The sequence below is a fragment of the Parasteatoda tepidariorum genome, chromosome 1 (genome assembly GCF_982258835.1).
Source record: "Parasteatoda tepidariorum strain Cologne lab strain chromosome 1, Ptep-v5.0, whole genome shotgun sequence".
Lineage (NCBI taxonomy): Eukaryota > Metazoa > Arthropoda > Arachnida > Araneae > Theridiidae > Parasteatoda > Parasteatoda tepidariorum.
Genome location: NC_141755.1, coordinates 57,583,132 through 57,603,748, shown reverse-complemented (window position 1 = coordinate 57,603,748; position 20,617 = coordinate 57,583,132). Strand labels below are relative to the sequence as shown.

Below are 20,617 nucleotides of genomic sequence, written 5' to 3'. Positions count from 1 at the left end.
TTTCTTCTTTTTATCAGACACAACTTTGCACTTGTATCCAGTGATTTTTCAGAAAATAAATGTGTCTATGTTTATTAATTTCGTAAAAAACACAGCTTTTTGTTATTTAGTTAATTCTTGTAAAGATTTTGTTTATCCTCAGAATAGAAAAGGTGTAATTTTTTTAATTCACAAAACGAATGGAAATCAACTTCTAATGTATCAACATTAGATAAGTACATAAAGTACATTTATTATTATATTTTGGTCTTGAAATTTTTTTTAAACAAATATACATAAACTCAAATATTTCGATGAGGGATACTTTTAAGTCTCGCTTGTAAAAGTTACGAAAATTGTTTGATAACTTTTTCCTTAAATAAAAAAAAATATTGAAAATTATTTGAATAATGTAGAATAAAAATTTGTACTGGGTGAATATTTATATATTTTTCTCTCCATTGAATTCAAAATTGTAAGGAAACAAAAAGTTTCTTACAAATAATGATTGGAAGTTATGCAGTTTATTTTCATAAATAATATACTTTTGCTTTAATAATAATACATGCCAATGTTTATTTCCAGCAGAGTTATTTTATGCACTTAGGCTAGAGCGAAATTCAAGTTTATTTGAACCATTTTTGATACTTAAATTATTTTAGTTTACCCAATTTAAAGATTTCTGGAGAACATTAAGGCCGATATAAATGTCTTCGATTGTGTTGTAATATACCGAAGTTGATAGTGTTGTATTATACCTAAGTATTTGTTTCTGATTATTTAGATAATTTTGTTAGAAATTTATTAGTGATTAAACTATTTTTATAAAGTAAAATTAGTAATTTCACATGAAACAAAAAAATTTCAAAAAGAATTCGCAACATAATCAGTGCTAAAAGCATAGTAATATTTTTAATAATGAATTTTTAAAAGTCGAAAACTAATTAATTCTAAATAAAAAAAATCAATAAAATTTTTTAAAGATATTTTAAGTTAGGTGTTCCTCACGAATCAATAAAGAAATACTAATTATTTATTAACAACAGAATATTTTAAGCTAAGAAAGTTAAACTTAGTTTTCAATTAATTATTTAAGCTTTTGGATTGTCTTGTCATGAATATTAAAACATTCTAAATTAAACGAATTGAAAGTTTATATTTTTATGTATTTTTGCGGATTTTTTTCTGTATAATAATTGGGAATATTTATTATTTAGTTAAAGTGTAATTTGTTAATTTAGCAAAAACATGTTACTGAGTTTTCAAGGATTTTTTATTTTCATTAAATATTAATGATTTTACATTATTTTAATTAACATAAAAACAGTTTTGGTCTTGAAAGTTTATCTTAGCGTTTATTCATATCATAGAACTTTTAACACATTGAAATGCTAATTGAAAAATAATTTTTTAATGAAATTGGTTCATTACATTAATTTAGTCATTTAAAAAAAAACATTCAATCAATTTTAGATTTTTCTGAGTTTCTATCGGTTTGCATTACGTTTTTAAGTTTATGAAACTTTTATATTTTTCTCAAATAAGGCAAAAGTTATTCGAATTTGTTTTTAAAATTTTTTATCAAATATTTGACATTTAATGCCAATATACGAATTACTTTGAAAAATTATGAATTTGGCATTACAATAAAAAAAAACTTAACTTGAATAAAATTAATGAATAAGAAAAGATTTGACTCTTTGCGTAGAAATATTTTTGGATAAATGAATATTATAATTATGTGCAAAAATGGTTTATTGCACCTGAAGAGCTCTCGTGACATGGTGAAATACACAAAACGGGATCCGCCATTAAGAGGTCGAATTTTTAGATCGCTCACCTGAACAAACTATGGGGACCATATTTCCTAAATTGCTGCTACCCTATACATTTTCGGGATCAGAAAACCGAATATGTCAAGAAGAATTGTTTATTTCCAAGAAAGTATGCTTTCGTGTCTGATTTTATTGTCTGCACTAACTAATTAGCATATCTGTGATCTATTCCTGAAATCATTAAGATTGAGTTCTATAATGTGAAAATCCCATCATTGGATCAAAATTTATTCAGGGTGGTCCATTTTTTTCCAGCACAGCATATATACCTATAAAGTCTAAAAAGTAGTGAAACTTTAAGTTTAACTTTAATTATATTCATTTAAGTGAAACTTTAAGTTTTAAAACACTTTTCAAGAACCCCCCAAAAAAGATCTATATATGTATGTATATATAATAAATAAATAAATACAAGAAAATACGAAGAAAGTTAAGAAAAACGATAAGTGTCATTTATTGCGCATAAGCTGCAAGTAAACAGAACTCATTAGATAAGTTCAAAATGAAGATAAAACAAAAAAAAAATTATAGACATATGAAAAAAAGGGGGGGGGGGTAATAATAAGTAAAAAAATAGCAAACAACAGTTTAAAAAAAATGATGAAATTTTATTTTAAAAAACAGGAAAAAAAAAGATCTTTTCATCAGCCCACACGATTATATCCGCAAAAAAGAGTACTTTCTGATATTGTATCAATACAGCCAAAGCAAAATATATTAATATAATAGTGTGAGGAGCACTCAAATTTTTTAAAAAAAAAAACAAAAAAACAAAATGGAACACAATAAGTAAAAGTAAGTAAAAATAACAGGTAAAAACAGAAAATAAAATAAAAGAAAAAGAAAAAACTGTATTAAACATAGACTATAAAGCGAGTAGCGAAATCGGATGTACTTACATGGACGGGAAATTTTTCAAGAATGATTTAAAAATGTTTTCGCAACAAGAATACAACAATTTTATATATATATAAAATTTTTTTTCTTCTTTTTTTAAAATCCTTTTTGTCCTTATTGAGCTGTATATATATATATATATATATATATATATATATATATATATATATATATATATATATATATATATATATATATATATATATATATATATATATATATATATATATATATATATATATATATATATATATATATATATATATATATATATATATATATATATATATATATATATTTATATATACAGTAGAGCGCCGATTATCCGAACTGCTCAGGACCTAACGTGGTTCGGATAATGAGAAGTTCGGATAATTGTAAAGTTGTTTAAAATCTAGTTTAAATGATTATTACTGATGCACTAACTTCCCTTCACACTTTTTCCAGGTTTAGGACTGGCAGTACTATCGAAAATAGCTCTGTTTAAAAAAAATTCAATTTTTAAATATTTTTATTTAATTTTTTTAATTTTGAGTTTTTTTTAATCATACTTCAGCTGTTTATAATTTTTTTTGTCAGTTGCTTATTTTACCACATTTTTCTTTATTTTCCATGAAATAGAAATCTAGCAAAGACTTTTGTTTCAAAGATGCTCTTTTTTGAGCAGCGATATACCTTATTCTTTTTAAATAAATCAACTGAACATCAACATCATTTTGATGTTCTAGCCAATTCATTGCAATATCTGATGAATTGCATGTTTCTAGATGAGAAGGTTCACTATCTTGAACTTAATCATCTATTTGTTCCCATTCGTCAGTGGAGTTCCGATTTTCTTTCAAAATTTCAACAAAAAATTTCATCATCATTTAAAATTTGAAATTCTAGGACGTTTTCAGTATCTCGATACCAGCCTTCCATTTCTTCTGCTGCATAACCTGGCATCTCTTCAGCCGGAAGATCTACTGGCTCAGAAATTTTGAAAAATTGTTGATTAGTCAAAAATTATTCTAAACTTTAAAAAAAAAAAATGAATTCAGATCGGATAATTGGACGTTCGGATAATAAGGGTTCGGATAATCGGCGCTCTACTGTATATATATACATAGTTGTTTTTACTACTAAATTTACGTTTTTCGTTTACTAACCACTCAGATTCACAGTTCAGAATAGCAGTTTTAGAACCTCGGTGTTAAACCATTTGGCGACGAGTAAGTCTCATCGAAGCTTTCATCGATTGGCAAATGAGTACTGAAAATCGATTAAATTTAACTTCACTTTTGTATCGGTTTCAGATACTTGAATGTTTGATCTTATTTGCCTTTGGTCCTTTCGAAGTTCTGATTGGTTAAATCGAATTTCCTGGAGTTATAAAAGTCTCACCTTTGAAAAGATTTAAAGTGTCATGGAGGAAATGATATTTATATCGAGTTTGCTTGACAAAGAACGAACGAAATGAAAAAAAAAATTCTAAACTTTTTTAAAAAAAGAAAATCGAAAGTGATTTATTCGAGTCGTCGGTGAAATGTAAAGAAAACTGAGATTGGGCGAATTGATGGAAATTCTCTTTTAGAAACCTGAAGATGTGTCGGAATGGATTGAATATGTGGATGTTCTGAGATTTTTAGAGCAAAACACAAATATGCTCACAAAATAATTTATTGCATGGAAATTTAAAGAAAAAATTTGGAAGATACGAAAATATAAGTTTAACCTAGTTCTTTTTATCTTGGTTCAAAATTTATAATAGTAAATCAATCAACAAGTGGCAGCTTCAAAATTTTTATAAGCATGTTAAATGCATAATCAAATGTATTTATAAAGAATTAAGGAATGATCGTTTAATTTTATTTTAGTAGCAAAGCATGATTTTATACTTGCACCATGTGCAGCAAAAGTTTAAAATATTACACACCATGTTGGTAAAAAACTGGGTGAAATGAATTTCTTGCTAGTTTTTTGATTCAATTTATTATATTCTTTGGAACATATAAATTAATGGTCACTAAGCAAAATTAAAAATTAGGTAAAATTAGAATGAGTGTGATCTTAAAAAACAATAATGGAAAACTACAGAAAACATTAACGCAAGTTTATATACTTGGATAATTAACGTTTTCTTAAAGTTAAAAAACATGTTTGAAAAAAATTGAATTCAATACCAAATATCTTATGCAATAGTGGCTTTTAAATAAACATTAAAAAGATAGTTTTATAAACACAAACAAAGTGTTCCATAATCTAATACATACTGGACATCCTTGTCAAAAATAAAGTAAAAATAATATGCATATTAGGCTCCGCAAATTTATTCTTGCAGAGGGAGGAGATAAAACTGCTATTAGAGTCTGACGAATAACTACTGAGAAAGAAACGAATAACTACTGAGAAATAATTACTGAAAAGTACATAAATCTTAGAGATGGTGGTTACAGAACACTTTGTATGCAAATAAGAATAAAGGAAAGGGTACAAACACTACGTACGTACAGGTCTGGCACTCTGGTTCCTTCGGCTTCCATCTACCTTTAACGCACTTTGCTGTTCTGTTGCCAATGTTTAGAGAATATCCAGGAGTACAGGTAACGTTGATGATTGTGCCATGCGGCAAGGACTCATTGCCTCGTCCCAGTCGTACGATCTCTACCTCCATCCAATCACTTTCGCGTAAAGAACAGGGTTCTTGAAAAAAAGAAAGAAATAAGTAAATAATTAATTGATTAAAGTAAATAAATAAATAAATAAATAAATAAATAATAATATTATTTATAATAATAATAATAATAATAATGATAATAATAATAATAATAATAATGATAACTAAGGCCCGGATTTTGATGACATTTGCATTTTTTTGCATTTTTTGCATTTTTGGACATTTTTTGTCTTTTAGAGCATTTTTTTAGATTTATAGGGCATTTTTCTTGAAATTTTGGGGCGTATTTTGCATTTTAATGCATTTTTTAAAGTTTTCTGTTAATTTTTTACAATTTTTATTATTTTTTTTTAATCAATTTTCATTATTACACTGGCTTCCAAACAATAGAGAAAATCTATAGGATATTAACAGGTGAAGCAACATCTTTTCAAATTGAAGAAGAATTGTCAGTAAGACCGTCTTTTTCAAGTACGCACCAATAACATCAGTAGACGTTGAAAGAAGCTTTTGCAGGAATGAAAGTTTACTTTCAGACAAGAGACGCTCGTTTACATTTCAAATTATCAAAAAACATTTAATAATCCAATGTAATTCTGGTATTTAGTAATATTATGAGATGGAAGTTGTTATATCCATTAAAGTTTCTATACAAAATAAAAATATTTTGGTGTCAATATATTTTCCTTTTTTTTGTTATTTTAGGATATAAAACATATTTTTCAAACTTTAACGAGCGTAGAACAAGTATTGCATTGCTTTATATCTTTTAAATGACTCATAATAATTTAAAAGAGCAAAACATTTTTTTAATTCAATATTTTTACTTTATTTAAGGCATTTTTTGCGCAATGCTTGCATTTTTAAGGGCATTTTTTGCCCTTTTTAAGGGCATTTTGTGCACTTTTTAAGGGCATTAGTTGAGATTTTTTAGGTCATCAAAATCCGGGCTCTAATGATAACAATAATAATATTTTTAGCTTCAGACTTTTGGGTTAAATAAACAAGCTAAAACTTCGGTAATAACAGAGAGAAAGATTATTCTAACCAGCTTTTTTTCTGTAGTTTCAAAATAAAATGCCGAACGTGAAATTTTTAATTTAACGAAAGAGGGGACGCTACTTCGAACTTATCCCTAAAATTAAACATTTCTTTTTTGGATTTTTGCTTATAGTGTATTTAAATGGGGTCAGTCAGTAAGATTGTTTTCCTTTTTAGTTTTAAGCTAGCTAAAGAATCTATCTCTATGCTTATGATATTTTATGAAGTAGAAATACGATTGCATAAATTCGTTAAGTATTTTAATGTTATGAGCAGTTTAATTTAGGATTTAATGATAAATTAATTTCATTAGTTATATTTGCCTTTGCTATTAAACCTGTCCAACTAAACTGATTTTTGATATTTTGTAAACTTCTTACTGTTAAGCGATTTCAGAATATTTTTTTCAAATAAATGATTTAACTTGTAACTTATCTGTGTTCTTTATATAGTACAGGTGTCGATCAGCATAGTAAATTGCTTTAATGGTTTAATAATAAGCACTCGATAAAATTGTTGGTTTTTACAGTTCACGGAGAGAAAATTCTGGAAAAATTAATATACAGTATGGTAATCACATTTTTGGTAAAAAGAAAGCAAAATTCTGGCTAATGAAAAGAATATTTACGGTATTTAAACCCTTAATTTGGTAATTTTTCCGCTCATATAAAATAGTTTACTGAACTGTTTCGTTTTAAAAATCATAATCTCATTACCGAACATTTAGTAAAAAAATAAAAGACTGAATAATAAATTTAGCCGAATAAATGTTTTTTATACCATGCTATAAGTTATCATGATAAAATCACCAAATTTTATCAGATTTACTAAATTTAATCAAATTTAAAGCCATATTAAATTGCTAATTTTACCCAAATTGTTATCAAAGTGCTTCGGCAAAAAACTAACGAACTTTTTATTGTTACCCCAGAGCATGAAACATGGTAAACTTTACCATATTCTAATAGTTTTGATCACACTTTTTCTCAGTGCACAAACGGTCCTACGCCTTGAGCAGTATTTTTCGGTTGTAGCGAATCTGTCGCATGTTCTGTCGAGTAATTCTTCCTATACTAATGTTCTCTCTGAAGCTCGAAAAGTCTTTAATGGGCACATAACCTAGCTAATTAACAGATTAACTATACTAACCCATTAAAGCTACGAATCAATATTTTCCTGCACTTTACCTATTCTAGGTAATGTGCACAATGAGGGCATAATTATCATTAAAGTTCAAAAGTTTGTTTTTACTATTTTATCAACAAATTTGTTGATTGAGTTGACTTTACCCTTTAGAAATCAAGAAATAAGTAGGTAGTGTGCAAATTATCTGGGTTATTTGCTAATTAAATAGGTAATGTGCGAAATGAAACAATTTTCGTCCCCTTAACGAATCACTCTAGTTAACTTTCCATTGTATTCAAACATGCACAACACATATGTTCATTCACAAACATTTAAAACACATATGTTCATTCTACTTTGAGATCATTTTACCGCATTGGATTATGAGACATTGATAGTGTTTTGTTTGATACCCAGTATTCCATTATAAGAAACTTAATGATTACATTTAATTTATTATTTATTACGAGCTGTGATGCCACAATAGGCGCTACATATTTCCAGCTTTTAAAATTTCTTTAATTTTTAAACTTATCTTTTTAATCATTCTAAATATAATTTCAATTGAATAAACCAATTATATAATTTTTATTACATTTTATAAAAAGCTAGTATAAAATATTTTATTCTTTTCTTCGTGCAACAGCTAACTTTCTACTCCAATTCATTTACTTTCAATTTCGAATTTTTGGCTATTGGTCTGGGGGTCTTCGGACCTCTCAGTTCAAAACCATTTTTTTTGTTATAATTTTTGGAGCAAAATAAAGTCATGTCCTACCCCTAATGCTTCTTGCTTGTGTCCTGCTGCGAATGTGTTTTCCTCGTCTTCTTCGTCTTCCTCTTTCTCTTCTAAGATGAGCTCTGATCAACTCTCGACGTTTCCTCTGTTGTTGATCATTAGTTAACTGAGGATGAGAGCCTTTAACACATCTGAAAAATATTTCATGATTAATGAATATAAATGAAATAGCATTTTGTCAAACGGAAATTAAGTGTCATTGAGTATTTATATTTATTTAGACATTTTTTAAAATAGTTAAAGATTTTATGAAAACTTACATAAGCTAATCTATGTGTTAATCTAAGTTACGTACTTTAGAAGCAAAGCAAATTTTCAAGTTTAATAGAAAACAAGTAATAAAAATATTGACCAAAAGTCTCATTTGTAAAAAAAAATATAGCTGAATAACTCAAAAAAGAAATTTGTTTCAAAATTATGTCATTAAATAATTGCTGACATTAAAACATTAGCTTTTAAAATATAAAGATTTAGTGTAAATGTTACAGCTGTTGTACAAAAATTGGACTCATAAGTTAAATATAGATTGAAAATGATTCGTTAGAAGGGCCAATTCAAAGCCTCTTAAAACATTTTAGCACGTAGAAAATAAAAGAAAAAATTCTTGATTCAGACTTATTCCTGATGTTGAATTTCTTTCATTGAATTGTTTTTTAAATGTCAATACAATACAACTCTTAATTTGCTGCAAAAAGTAGATAAATACTTATTTAAATATTAATATACCAAGAAATCTATTTCATAATTCCAGGGGGTAATTTACAATTATTTATTATAAGGTAAAGGAAAAATGTGCTTTAAATAACCATTGCCTTGCACATTATAAAAACAGATTCACAATACTAATTCTGAATGAGGAAGATTTCTCGATTATAAGATAAAAAGATGTTAAAATGACTCCATTTTAAAAAGTGAGAGACTATTTAAATCTCAATTACCATCAATAAATTGTCAATAAAGAAAAAATAAAGTGGTTATATCGTCGATAAAGGATGAAAGCGAATAGTAAAAATTTGAATGTAGAGTATGGTTTGAAATGCAAATTAATGCATAGAGAAAAAAACTGGTAAAATTACCGTACTGTATGGCAATGACATTTTTGGTTAAAGAACAACATATTTCTGGTTAATAAAAGGAAAAAAATATATGGTACTTAAACCATTTATTTGGAAATTTTTCTGTTCTTATGGTAACGGTTTACCTCAAATTCTGGTTTGAAAAATTCTAGTTTTTATTGCCGCACATTTAATAAAAAATAGAAAACTTAAAGTAGGAACTGGGTAAGTTTAACCGAAAAAATGGATTTTATGCCATGCTCTAAGGAATCATGATAAATTTACCCCATTTGCCAAATTTAATAACCCTTTTATAAAACAAACATTACAAGCAATATATTTTATAGTTAATTTTACCAAAATCATTAGTAAGAAATTGGCTGAGTTCTGCATTTTTGGATGATTTTTCGATTGCGTACTTCAAACTGAAAAATATCACTATCGTTTTTAATTTTTTTCATTTTATTTAATTTTGTTGTTTTATTCAATTTTTATGTGTTTAAAAATAAATAAAATACAAAAAAAAGTTGGTGGAGATTTATATTTTTTGGCGATGTTTCACTTGCACCCGGCTAACTGAAAAGTATTTGCTTGCGAAAAATTTTGTGAGAAGTATTTGCTAACTTTTTATTTTCAATACTAATGTAAAACTCATTAATTCACTGCTGCGACAAAATCGAAAACAAAAATCTATTTATACCTTCTTAATCTTTATTTCTTACTACGAAAATGATTCGGTTACATGGTTAAACTAATTCTCAAACTTCTTTCACCAAATTATTTTCAAATTTAATACGGATTATAGGGGATTGGTTAAAGTTTTGGCTATTCTATCTTTCGATAATTCTCTAACCATTGATCTCTTCCCATGCTCCTAACTCTCCGTTGAGAACAATTCATTTATATTCAATTTTTTAATTATTGGCGTGAAGATTGAGGGATTCATTTTTTATGCTTTTGAGTGTGACCATATTCAATTAAATATTACTTAATAAATTAGTTTTTCCTAAACGATTTTCTTCATTACTTTGAGATCCCTATATCACATCCAAATTAAGATGTATCTGCAATGGCCAAAAGTATACTTAATAACACAATGATGCTACCTGCAGAAACTACTAAAATTGAAAGGAACACCGTCACCACATAATTATGAATAAAATATTTTATATTTGCTTTTAATAAACTGTAATAAAAATTAAATAATTGGTTTAAATTAATTGAAATTCGGTTAAGAATAATTAAAAAAAATAAGTTCAAGAAATTAAAGAAATTTTAAAATCTGTAATGACAATTGTGGCATCACAAAAAATACCACCATACGATATACAAATCTAGACTTTTATACTACTTTATACTGCAAGCTAAACGAGCTTGGTTTGTTAGGTGATCCGAATGGAACCACATAAAGCAGATCTGGAAATTGGTGACCGTAGCAAGTAGGGTGTGAGGAAAGGTCCTTAATATAATATTATTTTCTTGAACATGATTATATTTCACCCAGTTTTCATGCATGCAGAAAAATGGACGAAAGAAAGGTTAAATGGTATGAACAGAAACAGAATACAGTCGGATCTCTATTTAACGAAGTTGCTAAATTCCGATAATAAGTTCGTTGTATGGAAAATTCATTATATAGAAAGTCACCTTTTGAAACACTTAAACAATACAAAACAGGTTATAAATTCATAAACACTGCACATAATTAAAACAGCAATTAATACGCCTTTATCTTGTAAACTAGTACTTTGGAAATCTTGACCATAAAAGAAATCTGCATGGAAAGCAAGAATAGAACAAAACATTATACAATGTTACACTATCATGCTACATACATTTTCAACTTAAAAAAAAGGCTAAATTTAATTGCTACTGATAAAACTCTTTAATTTTGTTCGAGTTATTCTTTGAGATGCAAACAAAAAGGGAAAGGGATTTTACTGCTTTCTCTAAAAGTAAAGTGGCTTCAAAAATCAATTCAAGGACATTTCATCCCATAAAATGAGTTAACAAGCTTGAAAAGTTCTGAAATTTTTTGGGAAATAGGGAAAGTCGATCTCGAAGAAAAGTTCGTGAAAGAGAAAATTCACTTGACAATTGGGTATAATATGAAAAAAGCACAGATACTTCCACTTACTAGGAATAACATTTACCTTTTAGTTTAATTAATAAACTGAGTTTTAAATATGTTTACTAAATTCATAAACTTCGGTAAAACAACAATATAAATTTTTTCCAAAGGAACTAGACTAATACAATTCCAACCTGGCGAGTAGCGACTTATAAACAAGACACTTCGTTTGATGCTTTTACTTGTTGCTAGAAATCAGGTTCGCAGAAAATGCTGTTTACTAGTTAAATTTAGTAGGAATAACACGATCTGTGACGTAGGCTATAGTATACCCAATTTGGAAGTTATTTTATGAAGAAATTTTCAAAATTTTCTTGGTTTCTCGAAAAAAATCGCAAAACAGAAAAATTCGCAAAATCAAAGTTTCTTAAATAGAAGTCAGACTGAATATATTCAAAGATATTTGATAATGTCCAATTTCAATAGCTTTATTTCAATTCTATTTCATTAGTGAAATTTCTAGTTGAATATTTCCCAATGTGTATGAAAAAATTTAATCATGTGTTAACATGTACAGATGCTTGTCAGCCGATAAAACGATAGACTTAAGAAAATAATTTCAAGCTTAGTTTAATTTCAAATTAGAGATAATATGGTAAAAACTAACTGTCTTATCTCAGATAATATTCCTTAAGATGATTACATATTTTATGTATCAAACATACATTAAACTCATTTACTAAGAATAAATCAAATTAAGAAAAAGAGTCCATTAAAAACTACTAGAATATGGTAAAATTTACGTATTTCTGGGTCTATGACAACACAAAAACTCGGTGATTTTTTCTGAAACGCTTTGGTAATGATTTTGATAAAATATACAATAAAATATAGTTTTATAATTTGTGATTAAATTTGGTAATTTTATCATGATACCTTAGATCAGTGATTCTCAACCTTTTTTTTGTTGCGGCACATTTTTAATGATTTCGAAGTTTGACGGCACACAATGAAAAAAATTAGATTAAAAGTTGCTTAATTACCTATTTTACACTGTGTTAAATAGTTTGTGATAATAATTTTAAATGTGAAGTAAAATAATATGTACTACAAAAGCACATTTATTAAAGGATTAATTATTTCTTTCGACCAATTTTTTATTAATTAGTAACATTTATTTATTTTTTTGCTGGTTATTAATTGTTAGCTTGTTTTCTATAGTTATTAACTGTAATTTTTTGTGATTTCTTGTTAACTAGTTTTTTTGCTAATTATTTATTGTTAGCTTAATTTTTGTTAATTATCCTTTATTAATTTGTTTTCTTAGTTATCCTTTGTTAATTTGTTTATTAATTGCATAGCTTACTTTAATGATTAGGTCTTAAAACATTTTTTAAAATTATGTGTGTCATATACAATTTAAACACTTCCATCTTATTTTAAGATTGTTAGAGACAATACAATCGCCGACAAAGAAAGCGTGGAAAAAATTAAATATATATATATAAATATATATATATATACACATTTTTCTTTAATTTAAACTTTACTCATACTAAAAAAAAGCATTATAATATCATTTCTAATATTTGGCGGCACATTTTAAGAATTTGGCGACGCACAAAAGTGCCACGGCACAGTGGTTGAGAATCACTGCCTTAGATCAATCATTTATTCGATTAATCATTTATTCGATTCTTGAAATCATTTATTTGATTAACTTTACTTTTCAGTTTTGTCTTGTTTACTAAATATGGGGCAATAAGAACTATAATTTTCATATCAGAATTTTCGGTAAGCCTTTACCATGTGAATGGATAAGATCACGAAGTAAATGGTCTATATACCATATAATTTGATTTTATTAACCAGAATTATGTTTTTTTTTTAAATCAGAAATGTTATTACTGTACAGTACGGTAATATTACCAGAACTTTTTTCACCGGGCATTTAAAAAATAAAAAAAAGCCTTCGATTTATAAGTATTTATAGTTATCACGGCTTATTTTTCGCATTTTGAAAAAAGAAAATAAAGTTTTTTCTTAACTCTTAAACTTTAAACTTTACCCCAAAACTTTAAACCTTAAACTTTAATCGAAACAATTTAAAAATAATTTCCATTTTTAGAATATTTTAAGTACGAATTAATTTTCGATAAAAGCACAATAATTCATAACCATCCTTTGACCAAACACATATAAAAGCTTTAATAACATTGAAATGGAAACTTGGTTTTATCATTATTATTAACAGAAGTTTAATTTCCTTTAATTTCCTCACAATTCAACTTAAATTCCCAATGACATTTTAAACGACGAACGAAATTGAAATATATTGCGTTTTTGAAAAGGAACGCCTTGGTCTTTCGGACGGCGAGAGCTGTTATGCATGAATTGGAACAAATTGATCCACGTAGCCATCAGTAGATACTTTTAGAAATGCTCTCCGAAAATAAAATATTCTATGAGTTTGGAATCGAAGGAATTTTCATTCGCTTTACGATAATTAAATAGAAAGAATTGTTGGAGAAACTAAATGCAAATTTTATCAATTCACTGTCCAATTGAATAGATAAAATTGAAATAAACGTGACTGGAAGTATTAAAAGGGGATTAACATATTCCCTTTCATTATATAAATTTCTAAAATATATTGTTTTAATTTCAGATAAAACTTAATTTTTAATAACTTCTGTGCAGTGAAATAACTTACGTATAAGGGATATTAATAACTTTGTAAACTCTATTTTCTTCGTAAGTTAACTGCCTATTGAATAGTAAATAATATTGAATAGAACTGACTAGGGAAAATGAAATAATACAGTCTTTTACAATTATGGATCTATGACCCCTGCCCGCTTTCGCTCGTCTATCCCTGGAACATTTTTAGATGTATGCTTGTTTTTCTCGGTTTCCACATAAGTATAGTATTCTTGTTTAGACTAACATAGATTCGCACATAGACCAAAACTGTCTAGTATTCTGAGAGCATTCGGTTATTTGTATAAAAATAGTCAGATTAATGTACAATATCACTACACATATCTGAGAGTTTATTAGCAGTAGAAATACAAAAAAAATTTGAACATTAAAAAAAAAATAGAAAATATATTATAGGGTGATAATCTAAGTTCGAAATTCTCAAATTTGTTTCATTAGCTATTTATGGGAATAATTTAAAAATTTATCAGTTTTTATCAAAGATTTTGCTTGCACGATAAAATTTTTCAAAAAATGATATTTAGATGTTCTTTTCTTAGAAAATATACTACAGTATCTCAATTGCAAAGCAATTCAGTGATATAAAGTTTTAGAATTTTTTAAAAGAAAATTTTGATTATTAGCAAATGTTTTATAGTAATTTCTTTTGGCACGAATTTGTTTTCGAAGGAATCTATTAATCTCTATGAGAGCTTGAATTTCAGAACTCTGAAATGTATTTTTTAAAAATATTTTTATATTTAATAACATTAGTATTTTGGAATAATTAGATAAAAATATTATATTGCTAAATCTATTGCTATTATTGAATCTAAATTAGCTAAATCTATTGCTATTATTGCTAAATCGTATTTCGCTCTAATCATACTATCTGTGATTTTTAATGAAGCATTGTATAGAGGACGTTTTAGTGGTTAAAATAGGAATATTTTTTCAAGGGAGATCAATGCAGAGAAATCAAATTGTTTACTTGCGTTAAGTTTCTATTAAAGTAAATCTGTTTTCCATGTTTTTAGTGTAATTTCTGAGCATCCTATGTATGTATATTTCAGAACTAAAGTAATGTGCAGCTTATGTAATACATCATATAATTGTCAAGCTACTAATTCTGCTTTGTTCTTTTTGTTTTGTTGCAGGCTAACTATTGTTCGAAAATAAATCGCAACTCGCATGCAAACTTAATTTGTTCCGTTTCGATTTAGGATCAACGTATAAATTTCAACAATTGAACTAGTCGGAGCCACGATGGCTCAGGGGATAGAGCTTTCGCCTTTCAATGAGATGAACCGGGCTCGAATCCCAGAAATGGCTGGTCGATACGAATCCTCATGCAGCTTGCACCGACCACAGTACTGACGTGAAATATCCTCAGTGGTAGACGTATAATGGATTAGAGTATCTTTGCTGACAAGCTAAACGTGGGAGGTTCTCGTGGTCTTCCTCTTATACAACGCAAATGTGGGCTAGTTCCATCAACAAGTCCTCCACGAAGGCAAATTTCTCTCAATACTTAATCCAGGAGTTACCTTGTCTTTTGGATTGGGTTCAAAATTACAAGGCTACGGCATTGAAAAATAAATTTGAAATTTTCAAGTCTTTTCAATTCCACACAAACTGTCGAAAAGTGACTGAGAACTATTTCTAGACAAAATTTCCCCCAATGAAAAATTTCTAATCTCGTAAGTGAGGTTTATAATCAGACTACAACAATTGAGAAAGCAGGAAAGAGACTTACCTTTTTCGGTAAGATAATATTTAATTAAACTGATTTTTTGACAGCAAAAAAATATATCCAGGAATCCACAGTTAAGAAGTGGAAAATATTTCCATAAACTTTAAGAGATCTAATATCTTTATGATGATGATATTTATTTTCTTTATTCCAAGGAAAAAAAGTGACGAAAAGCGTCTAAGCAATGAGTATTCTGGTTAGACAAGTAGTGATCCAGTAATTATTGGTTAGTACCTATGGTCAGACAACCATAACCTGAATCATAAGTTTCGATGTTGAAGGTTTTGACCAAACCAAAATCTCTATTTTTATAGCTTAAAAAGAAGAAAGATGGTTATAGATCCTAAAAAGATGTAGTGTTTTAAAAAAGCAGCACATATAAAAAATTACGCTTGAATTCTGCATAACTAAACATAACATCATACTCCATTTATAGACTTATAATACTGTTACTATACTTGTAATAGTATAAAAGTTTAATATATCACCCTAATTAAGTTATTGTTTTGTTATTGTAAATTACGCATGGTACAATTATTCATTTTATCATAAGTTATAGTTTGAGAGTGATACAAATTAGGCTGCTGGCTGCATTAACACGAATCACTTGCAGAGCTTGCGAGAACAATTGATTATCAGTACTTACTGTACAAAAATTATTTCCAAAAAATAATATAAGTAGCTGAATAACTATGTCTTATTGTTAAAATATTTAAAATATAATTGTCAGTAATTTGAGAATGATTAGAATTTAAACGTGAAAAGTGATACGACGTAGGCATATTTACTCAGCGTATTTTAAATGAAATATTGCTTACAATAGTTAAAATAACAATTTAAAGCATTCGGGGTGCTGAGAAATAAAATGAATTTTTAAATAATCGGCTATTTTTAGAACACATGGTACAAGTTCTTTGAAACAATATCTTTAAAAACTTGGTAATGGAAGTATTCGTTAAAGTAATCTCCAAAAACTCAATGTACGCAAAAATTAATATTTAACAAAGTTTTTGTTTAAAACATTTTAAAATTTTTAAATTAATGAAATGCTTAGAACTTACGTTGGCATTTGTTTTGGACTCCATTGGCCATCCACACAGGTAGCGCCAGGTGGTCCGTCTTTCAGCGTATAGTGACGATGGCACTCATACATAATCTGCCGATTGTTTGTAACTTTTTTTACGTATGGCCTGTAGTCGTACATTCCCATGTAACCCACAAGAAGTACTCGTCCATGTTCTAAGACACCAGGAAAGGGACAATAAACTGTAACAAAAAGAAGGAATTTGTCATTATTGAGGAAAAATAACTCGTGATTAACTTTTTTGTCAAACTAATGAACTGATTTACTTTAACAATCTATTATGATTTAATTTTTTAACAAACTAAACTAAACTCAGTGGCGCGACAGTCCATCGAGGGCCAAGGCCTACTGTGCCCATCTCAGTTTTCTTCATCCTTGGGCTCTGGGGTGCAGGAGCAGATGTTCCGGTTAGGTGGTCATCCAAACGCGGAACCCCCATTGATTAGTTCTTAAGCATGCTTGGTACTCATTTATCGTCCCACTGAAGGGATGAAAGGCTGAGTCAGCCTTGCCCGGTCAGAGAATCGAACCGCGTGCTACCACTTGCGTGCTACCACTCAGCCACCGGGCGTCTATTTTTTAATGGACAATGTATAATCATTAGGATATTATTCCAACTATAAATATTTTTAGGACTTTTTTTATCACACTGTTTTTTAAATAAAATAAAGTAAAACTTGAGGTTTATTATTTAAAAAATATTGTATAATCATTGTGGTATTATTATAACTATAAATTTTTTCGGACATTTCCATTGCACGCGAGTTTTTATACATAAAAAATATTACACTATTTCTTGGAATAGTAGTAACTGTTTGAACAATATTTATTTTTTTGAGATTCTCTTGAAATTAATTTGTGAATTTATTTAGGTTTAAGTACATGCGACAAGGACCCATATTGATATATTTCTAGACAATAACTACTGAAGCATATTTTGATTCAAGATAAATTAGATTTCTTTAAGATAAGTTTGAAATGTAAGAATTGCTACACTTTATCACGAAGGAATGAAATTATTAAACAAGGAATTTTAAAAAGAAGTAAAAATTTCATTAAGATCGTAAGCGAAAAGGAAAATAAAGCTTGTTAGTTTAATTGAAAGTTATTTTCTGAAAGTATCGACATAAAAATTTCTTTCTCGTTCGGGTGTCGCTTCTGTGGCAAAGAAAAAATAAATTTACCTTTACCTACATCAATGGCTTGTAATAAATCACGGTTGTGGGTAAGGCGGTATGTGTTAGGTAGTTGAAAAAAGAAATAAAAGAACAACTTCTAGTCTCCGTCCAAAATTGGCTTTCAAAAAGAGAAGATTTTTTCTCGGTCTTTTTTTCAAAATTCTTTTTTCTTATACCTTTTTATAGCCAAAAGAAAACGGCATCACATGCACTTTCCGATTCGGCATTATAAATGGGGTAAGGAACAGGTTACAATCGCATCGGTTTCTTCCGTCAGAATAAAAAAAAATAATAAAAATAAAGTAAGAGAAAGATGGATATATAACAGAGGACTAGAGCTTGGCGATTCGCAGGAAATTGAATCACGAAGTGCGCCGGACGCTTGTCCACATATTGGAAACTTCCGGATGATGTCCGGCTACAATGACTCCGGCAAAGACCTGACTTAGCGTCTTGTTCGTGGGGACTTTTTTTTACGCCAAGAAGAAAAAGTTTTTCTTTTTGTTTCACAGAAGAAGTACCTTACCCTTTAATTTTCATTTTACTCACTTTAACGGCAACATTCGACTATTTTTTAAAAAGAAAACAATACTTTCTTAGAGTACATTTATGAATCTTACCATTATATTCATACTTTTTTTGATTAATGGTTAAATTACATGATAGTATTAATAATGGTTCAATCTTTCATTAAAAGTCTCTTAAATGCTCTCCACTTTTTAAAGCATGAATATTGTATATCGCTACAGCAGCAAGAAATATAAATAAGAAGTTTCCGATTGTTGAAACACTAGATCAGAACAGATAAAAGAAAAACAAAGCATAAATAATTTTTTTGGGATAACTAAGTTCATTAATATACGATTTCAGAAAAAGAAGGCTAAGACATTAAAAAATAATCATGAATAATTGGGTACTTGCACTTCAAGAAGAAGAAGAAGATCACAAATACCCATACATGTGACTTACGACGTCAGCGCCAGCTGATCGTTTATAAGCAAAATGGAGTGCTAAATATGAGCTAAGTTTCTCCACATAAATTAGGATGTTAATTAACACTAAGTTAATTAAGTTAACGTTAAGTTAATTAAATACAGCTCTATATCGTAATCAAATTTGGTGAAATATAATTCTTTCTCGTCTGCGTCATTTACTTAACTTGGATTTATTATTTGTTAATGTCTTTTATTGTAACCGTGATATTTTTTTGCTTTGGTATCTGGGAACTCCGATACGTAATTAGTTTGTTTTCGTTGTATACGGCTTTGGACCTGTCTTTGTGTTAAGAAAGAAATATATAGTGAAGGAATTAAAATCTTTGTGAAAGAATATAGAATGAGTCACTTAAGAGAATTGATACTTGACGGGTTTGGCTTATTCAAAAAAGAATTGAAGGAACAGTTGCTAACGTTAACAAATGCCACGTTTTATCAACCATTCAGGATTGAGATACCCTTACTACGTCACTTGCAGGTATTCCATTACTATGAAACGTAATATTAATTAAAATAGATGGGACAAGTTTTATAAAAATTATTAGTTAATAAGCCAATTGTTTTATTTATCATTAATTTAAAAAAAATTGTAAAAAAAGAAGATTAAATAAAGAACAAAGTTTTAAATTGAGATGATAATTATTTACCGTTTATAAATTAATGGAAATTTAATTATCCAGGCTTATCGGGTTTGATTGTTAATAAAAAGAATTCTGCCATATGGTTATTGCACAGTTTTTCTAGTGTACTGAACATTAACCTTTAAACAATACTTGGCATAAAGTAATTGCCACCATTTTTTGTATTTAGTAAAACTAAAAAGTTATAATTACACTAAGATATGATACTTTAAACAGTCAATAAAGTTAATTTTATGATACAGTACAGTAGTAAGTAAGAATAATCAATTTAGGATCATACACTAATGTTAAAAATAAAATTTCATTGTTAATCAAACATGCATATAGCACAGATATAATACTAATATGAATTAAAACTAAGCCTAAAAAACAGAAGCGAATAGAAATTAAATATTATATAAAATCTTGATTCAATTGACAGATAGTTAAAATATAATTATCTTTAAATTACTGAACTGAAAATAATTATTTTCTTTGTAACGGTGAACTTTTGTTTTTGTAGATATTTAGCAACAAAATCGCTTCATCTCGTGCAACAAAAAACTGTGGCGTAATACCTATCTGAATTAGGTGTTGAGACACTCTAAAAATTGTCTGTTATTTCAAGTTTATATCGAATCGAGTGTTTATGCACATTTTAAGGGCTGTAGTTAAATCTAAATATCAATAATTGATAAATCTCACACCATTTTACTTGTGTTAGAAGTGATATAATCGATGACGGGAGACTCCACACTCTCAGAAATAAAATTCTGATTTTTGGTGATTCAGCAGTCTTAGAGCTACATTTCGCTGATTTTGACGAATT

At 28.0% G+C, this 20,617-nt stretch overlaps 1 protein-coding gene across 3 annotated transcripts in view; it reads right to left on the bottom strand.

Moving 5' to 3' along the window:
* The window catches only part of LOC107441765 (sushi, von Willebrand factor type A, EGF and pentraxin domain-containing protein 1), a 432,093-nt gene that overhangs the window by 75,607 nt on the left and 335,869 nt on the right, over positions 1–20,617 (bottom strand). For all 3 annotated transcript variants that reach the window (XM_016055134.5, XM_071179755.2, XM_087165022.1), the window contains exons 10-12: positions 16,973–17,177; positions 8,312–8,463; positions 5,202–5,393 (exon numbers count right to left, since the gene is read on the bottom strand). In XM_016055134.5, coding sequence (XP_015910620.3) covers positions 5,202–5,393; positions 8,312–8,463; positions 16,973–17,177 — 549 coding nt within the window. The remainder of the gene's footprint in view (positions 1–5,201; positions 5,394–8,311; positions 8,464–16,972; positions 17,178–20,617) is intronic.